The 7786-nt window shown below is 39.1% G+C and overlaps 1 protein-coding gene across 1 annotated transcript in view; it reads right to left on the bottom strand.

Moving 5' to 3' along the window:
- POLA1 (DNA polymerase alpha 1, catalytic subunit) overlaps positions 1-7786 on the bottom strand; it is a 282895-nt gene that overhangs the window by 227359 nt on the left and 47750 nt on the right. The window contains exons 15-20 of the mRNA XM_018561137.1: positions 6833-6987; positions 6329-6413; positions 5669-5730; positions 5466-5555; positions 4561-4677; positions 3347-3522 (exon numbers count right to left, since the gene is read on the bottom strand). Of these exons, the coding sequence (XP_018416639.1) occupies positions 3347-3522; positions 4561-4677; positions 5466-5555; positions 5669-5730; positions 6329-6413; positions 6833-6987 (685 nt within the window). The remainder of the gene's footprint in view (positions 1-3346; positions 3523-4560; positions 4678-5465; positions 5556-5668; positions 5731-6328; positions 6414-6832; positions 6988-7786) is intronic.

Below are 7786 nucleotides of genomic sequence, written 5' to 3'. Positions count from 1 at the left end.
TGGGGTGCAACATTTTCTCCTAGGTGCTGAGACACTTCCTCCTTCCACACCTAGGTGGGATTGATGTACCCTTAGCTGCTGACCGAGTTTTCTCGTATAATGGTGAAGTACCTCTAATTTACCTCGCTACACAGTCTAGTTTCAAGAGAAGGCCTTGTATATAAGCTGGGTGCCAAAAGGTCTCCAGACCAATTTGAAGACTAACAAGCACTGCAAGGTGCTTGCACTTTGGCAGTAGTTGCCTTTAGTAACCGTTTAGGCTAGACCCCATTCCCATTAACAAACTTGGCAAACTTTTTTGCTCTGGGTCTAGCTAGCAATAGCAGATTACTGTTTGGTGTAATTAATTGCTGTTTCCTAGGGGAATCTGGAGGGGATAATTCCATTTTCTTAATCTGGCCCCCTCTCATCAGCAAGAAGCGCTTCCCATTGGTCAGCGTGGTTAGGTGACCATGCTGACCAATGAATGCTCGCCATTTGCAAGCTTAATTCAAAATACAGAGCGCAGGGCTGTGCTGCCATGTACAGTGTATGGATAGTACACCAGCAGAAGGAAAGGAACGTTCAGCCATAAGGCAAGTAATAGCAGAGGGGGGTGGGGGAGAGATGGGGCCAGATTTGAGGGTGTAATTCCCTTTTCCCATCCATTCTCCTGGTAAAGTGGAAGTACCTTTTAACACTTGAGTATAACCACTTGAATATACTTTGGGGTAGGGTGCTCCTAAGAGCAAATGCTTCTTGGGGGTCCCAGAAGGTTAGAAAGTTTCCCAATTAGAGAGCAGAATAGAGCACTTCATTAGGGATGATCAAATATAGTATTTTGGAGCATCTCCTTCACATGAGTGAAAAAACACTGCTCTGTGTCACTTAAACCCCAAGAAAAAAATGTATATTATTTTATTATTTTTGTGAGCGTGCACTGTACATTTAGATATTAACAAGACAAAAAGAGAACACGCGGTTCCCATCACTGTATTCTTTCCAACTGCGCAAACCACCCACCAAAAAAAAAAAAATGTACCTTGAATTTGCAGAGGTCAAACAAATACAAGTATAAAAAAATTTTAAATTCCTGTGCAAGGTAAGAGCAATTTCAGGCTGAATTTAGTTCAATGTCTGGACAAATCTGTTCTAATGGAATATGTAACTCTTACATTTAAAGAAGCTCTCAGTCTGTCATGTTCACTGAGAGCCAAGTGATGTATCATTTAAATTTCTCCCCTGTGCATTATTTCCAATGTAAAAGCAGCCTCTTCCATTATAAAGGTTGTTGTTTACAAGACTGGTCAGGTCACTGAGCTGAATATAGTCTTGTCAGCATATATTTTATATACTAAAGACAATTTTGATTTTCAATGTCTCCAATATGACCTATCCAAGGTTAGAAGCAGAGGTGCATTGTATCGTTAAATGGAATATTTGTGGTGTCAGTTGATAAAAAAAAAAAAAAAGGGAACAATTTTCATGTTGTTCCAAGAAAAAATGTGAAAACATTTTCCCCAATGTCAAATACATCAAAAAGCAAAATGCGTGATTGAAAATAAAGTCTGGCAACAGCAGACATTTTCTGCCAGCCTGCCCACAGTACAACACAGGCAGCAAAGTCACTGCAAACATGTTTTAATGTTTTTGCCACAAACTTAACTATATTAATTTTTACAAAGCACCAAATAAGGAGAAAACAGGAATGTAAAGATTTTTGTGCTCACCGTAAAGTCACAGGAAGTTATATACTGTCAGGTTATAATGCCCCCTAAAAGGGGATTAGGGGACAAAAAAACACCTGTAGACCAGTTCAGGATAGCTCCCTCTAAAGTTCAGTTTGTAGCAAGGAACAAGAGCATGATCATAAACACAGAGGGGTGGAACCCATCTCCTTTAATGGACTCCAAGAAAAGGATTTTACAGTGAAACTGAATACAAAAATTCTATCTTCTTTTTCATCCATTGAGGGGCACAGGAAGTCACTCAATGGGGAAACCCAAAGCAGTCCAACTGAGGGGTGGGCACCCGCAAAGAAACAACAGCAAACAAACTGGGACTGCATGCGGCTCAGGTTGAAGACAAAGACAAGTATTTTTTTTACTTTGAGATGCCGATACCCATACTAACATGCTATGTGTGCCAGGAAAAGAGGCAGAGCTTCATGCAGTGTTATATTTATCTGCAGGTTTAGAGTCCAAGACCATGATTTACCCAGGTCTGTAGCTTTGTTGAAAAAACATTCAGAATAAAAGACAGACATTTTAAATCATAACTAATATTTTCTGTCCGGAGTTGAACTTTACAATGACAGTTTGACCATAAACAGTGCCCTGCTGCTGGAGCAGCAAGGTACAGCTTGAGAGCTAAAATAAAGTGGAGGGTTCTCCAAGCCTCAACTACAATGGCCAGCTTGCAACTAGCATAAAAAAGTCAAACCCATTACTAAAAAAAGGAGAATTCTTAAACCCTTCATGAAATGGCCGGTAAGCTGCAGTCGCTTTTGGAGCAAATACCACACACAAAGCCTCAGGAACAAAAACAGAAATAAAACCTCAACACAAACCTGTAGCCACTCACAACAGTGAGCCTTTAAGAGACCAGAACAAGAAATCTGCTACAGCTTTAGTCCAGATAACTGTAAGAGGAAACCAAATATAATGGCCTGACCTTAATGCAAAGTCCTTAATGAACTAGAAAAACCTGCGCTCACTGCCTAACTGAAGAGACTTTAAGGATTTCCAATATCAAGCATGAATCTACCGGAAACTATTGGTAGAATAAAAATATTACCATTAAAAACTAAAAAAAAACCCTAAGGTTGCTTACATTCTGACTCACTCAAGCGGTGTCCCTGGACACGTAGAATAGAGACAATAGAAAAATAACTTTTGTGAAATATATCACCAAAAGAAAGCTTTGTTCAGTGATCACTGTTTGTAAATAAATGAGGACATAGTATGTTCACTATATCCTCAGTTATGAATGAATGGGAAGTGATCTACATCACCTCCTGTTGATTCACAATTGTGAATATAGTAAACATACTTTGTCCTCATGGTATGAATGACTAGGAACACTCGGTATAGAGGATTCCTGTTCATATATAACAGCGGATGCAGGAAAAGTACTCAATCTTTTTTTCTATTTTAAAAGGGAAATATCAGGGGTCTGTTTAGAACCCCAATATTTCCCAGAAGCCGCTAAAAGTAAAACAAATGTTTAATAAAAAAAAAAAAATTTAAAATGTAAAAAGTTCAAATTTAAAAAAAAAAAAAACATTTTCTGTTTCGGCTTGACATTTTTTCATTTCAGTTTTGAAATTACGAAATACAGTATTACGTCTTCACATTCTTTTTCATACCTGTAAGCACTGCGAATGTTTTCTGGCGGGAATGTAATACGTTCAGTTTTTAGTATATGATGGACCAGTTCAGACAAGTGATAGCTTTTACACCGGATTAGCTCTTTAGCAGAAATCTCAACGTCACAGATAATGCGACCACAGGCTGCATTTTTCTCCGCAAAACCGCTACGGCCCTATAAATGCCAAAAGACAATTTAAAAAAAAAAAAAACATACAAAGAAATACAATACATTTGGTAGAATACCTAAATTGTAAAGTAAACCTTTGGCCAGACTATGGACATTGATATGTGTGTACACATTTTTAACAAGCTGTAAACAAGCCCTTGCCGACCTTTGGAGTTGCAGGCACCCTTGAGCAAATCATCCTGATAGTTCACAAGAGGAGCAGTGAAGTTGTTCGCTCAACAGCTCAGTTCACACTACACCCCTACCAAGCAGTACAGCTGCCTGCAGCTACAGAGATCAGTTAGGGCTTGTTTTAAATCTCACTGTCTGTTAAGAATATGTAACTATTAAAATGTACATAGCCTGGCTATATGCTCAGTATGGCAATTAAAGCCCAAATGAAACCTGTGTAATGTAGTCAGGATGCATAAACGGTAAGGAATGCAAGCTCCGACTGTAATTTTTATGTTAAAAATAGTCTTCTGCTGCATTTAGAGTTACAACGCACTGTATTAGCAGCAAGCTGGAGATGAGAACCAGTGTCAACACAGAAGCAGCAGTGCAGGTCTCCAGTGTTTATAAACGACCCCTTGCACAATGTTCCAATCAACAGCGTTGCTTAGGGAGAATGAGCACGGTTGATTAGAGAACTGTGCAGGGGCATGTTGGACTACTGAAGACCTGGTCTGCTCCAGACCTCCAGCATGATGCCAGCACAGGGCCTTTTAACCCTAGATGTAGCAAGTTAGTACACTACATAATAAATTACACCCATATCCATTACAGTTTATGCAATAAGTTGATGTACTGGAGATGAAATCCAATTGCAGCCACAGCAGAAACCTACATTTTTCTAACTGGAGGGGTAGACAGCAAGTGTTTAAATTTTAGATGAAAGTGGAGAAAGCCACATTTTAAATGCTTATATTGTAATAGGTACTTCCTACCATAACTTGAAGCATTGCCTTATGTAACAGTATATTAAATGTATAAAATTACCAAAAACAATGACCACGCCAGTAAACAATCCCTGCGAAAACTTACCCCAAGCTTCGGCATAGTTGATCGTCTTAGTCGCCCTATCTTGGACCAGAATGGAACTTTACATAAATTAATCCTTTGAAGCAGGACTTCCAAGTCAAAACCATATATATCATGACCCTAGGAAAAAAAATACATGACAGTAGAATAAAAAAAAAAATGTGGAAAAAAAAGAAAATGCTATATACTAGGGATGCACCAATACAGAAAACTAGTGTCGGTATCAGTGCCGATACCGAGTACTCGCCCAAATACTGAGATACTTACCCCTGATACCGGAACTTCCGGTCAAAGGGAGATCTCCTCTGACTGGCAGTGCCGCGAGGGACCGTGGAGCCAGCTTCCTGGCCAGTCAGGAAGCGGGAAGCCGGCTTATCAGCATCGAGCTGGCTTCCTGACCAATCAGGAAAAGTTGGGATTTACCTGTGTACCCATTAAAGTAGGGATGCATCGATACCGTTTTTTGGTTTCGAGTACAAATATTTTTATATTTCGGTACTTATATTTTCAATACCAGTTCTTGCGCTATCATGGAGCTGGCTTTCTGTGCAATCAGGAAGCGGTGTGTCATTACCTGCTGCCCGGCTTGATTGCCCAGGAAGCCAGCTCCATGCTGATTGGCTGGGAAGACGGCTTCCTGGCCAATCGGCATCGGAAGCCGGCTCAATGTTCCCTTGTGGCACTGCAGGTCAGAGGAAATCGCCCTCTAACCGGAAGTTCCGGTATATGAGGTAAGTATCGCGTATTTGGGCCAGTAGGAGTACTCGCCAAAATAATCGGCACATCACTACATTAAAGTAAATATTTTTGATTCCAACATTATAGTGGAATTTATTAGCATATACTTTACCTGATAATGAAAAAGCTTTTCAAAGCTGCTAAAGCAAAATTAGGACGTTTACACTCACCACTATGACATCTGGGTCAATTTTGTGTACTTTTGCAAGGAAAAAGCCTAGAAGAGTCCTTTCTGTCAAAGCAATTTCAATGTGTGCATTCTAAAAGAAAAAATGCATAGATGGTGAAGTTCCATTTGTGAACAGGCCTCTGTAATGATTTTTGAATGTCAGCTCAAGAATTTAGGGGACAAACATGAAAGGAGGAGGATTACCTTTCGTTTCATTGCTTCTTTGTGATCATAGGGGAAGATGCAGTCACTTGGTTTAGTAAGAACTTAAGGGGGGAAAAAAAAAGAAAAAAAAACTAAACGTTTCCAGTTTATCAAAGTGTTTTTGTTTTACTCCCTATCTTAATATAAGCCTATGAGTCAGCACAGACCCTTACAGATTCCCAGAATATCTAATTTGTTGGTCCTGTCATTTTTTGCAAGGAGCGGACTGTGCTGACTAGCCAGCAATCACCAGCAGTTGAATTTACAAATCTGTACACAGTTTTTTCAAAATGAGGCACAGGCAGCAAGTAAAAAAGGATAATAAATATGAAAAAATAAGTCATATTTGCTCTCCCTAAATTTAAATGACAAAATAGAACTATAGGCTTCAAATGCAGCCAGGCACAATGCAAACATTTTAAGAAAAAAAAACTCCACACACAAAAGACACCAGCACACAGTATGATACTGTCTGAGCAGTCCTAAAAAGTCTCAGTTGTCTACATCGTACATTTGTATACATTTTATATTTTGAGGATTGCAGTGAGGCTGAACAGGATACTTTCTTTCAGATATATTACACAAGTCACACAATGACAGATATAAAATAAGAATTAGTGCTTAGCAGAGAAGCTACAGATTAAAAATCAAACAGCCTACCACAAAAGTGAGTCTGGAATGGCGGATGAGGTGGTGCTTTATCAAGGGGGAATTTGTAATGAACCAGAGCAGCCAAAGCAACAATCTGCAAAAAAAAAATTGCAAACCATAAGGTCACAGAAAAAAATATACAACAGAACAAAGCTTTCATATCTGGATAGCAGACTAGACGTAAAAGTTGTACAGCAACGTCACAATTTTTGTCAGGCGCCCAGCTGTCTTGCATAAATGTCTGTGTCTAATGCTTGATACTAACAATTCCATCACATATATGTTCTATATTGTACTGAATATTTGGTGTAGGTCAGCTACATTTTTACAACATTGCTGCACTGACAGCCTATATTCCTAACTCCAAATGTATATGCCTTTAAAAAACAAATCCTGAAAAATATGCGTGCCTTTATTTTAACAGGATATTGAAGTGACAAAAACACATTTATTAAAACTGGTAAATATGTCAGAGCCTAACGTAGGGCTACAGAGGCCTTACTCTAAATATACCTCATTTTGATGAGTCTTTGGATTCTGGACAGTCTTCATACTAAGAGACATGACAATGATTGGAGGTGGTGACTGATGCTTCACAACATTCACTTGATCAGGCTTTGAGACCGCCACTTCAACCTTACACCAGCTAATAGGTTGATTGTTCAGTTCTTAAAAAAATAAAACAAAAATAAAATGCTGGATATACCGTATTTGCCGGCGTATAAGGCGACTGGGTGTATAAGACGACCCCCTAATTTTCCACTTAAAACATAGGTTTTGGGCTATACTCGTCATATAAGACTACCCCACTTCCGAGGCAACACCATTTAAAAACATCATGGATGGATGTGCGGTAGCTTCAGCTACATACAGTATACCGCGCTGAGCAATCTATTCTATTATTGAATACAAAGCTTGCTTGGATTGGCAGAGGTTGTGTACATCGCTCGCCGTGATTAGCTCAGCTACTGTATGTAGTCGAAGCTACCGTACATACAGTATTAACGCACATCCAGCGGGCTGACAGATTAGGGATGTTCGTTTTGGGCTAGCTTGGCCTAAACTAACTACAGGTATACCTCACGTATAAGATGACCCCCGATTTTCGGGGGGATGTTTTTAAGTATAAAAAGTAGTCTTATACGCCGGCAAATACAGTATGTTGTTTAGAATTTCATTCAAAACCTGTTTTTCAGATCATTCATTTGATTTTCTAACAGGTAATGAGGTCAAATCAACAATTGGTTTCAACAAACTATAGTGACAAAGTACACTTTTTTTTTCCGAGTGAACAAAAAGAGTGAATGCAGTTTACGTCAGGGAAGTTAAAACCAAACAAAATTGCGAACATTCATCAAGTCTCTGATAGCATCATCAAATGTTCTGATTTCTCAGTACAAACTTCTGTGTACACCTAGCTTAATGGGTATCTCCACTTAAAAAACACAACATAGTGTGTGTGTATAT

This window comes from Nanorana parkeri, unplaced genomic scaffold (genome assembly GCF_000935625.1).
Source record: "Nanorana parkeri isolate BGI_ZX_2015 unplaced genomic scaffold, ASM93562v1 scaffold503, whole genome shotgun sequence".
NCBI classification, from domain to species: Eukaryota; Metazoa; Chordata; class Amphibia; order Anura; family Dicroglossidae; genus Nanorana; species Nanorana parkeri.
Note: the sequence above shows the minus strand (reverse complement) of the source record. Positions and strands in the feature narration are given on the sequence as shown.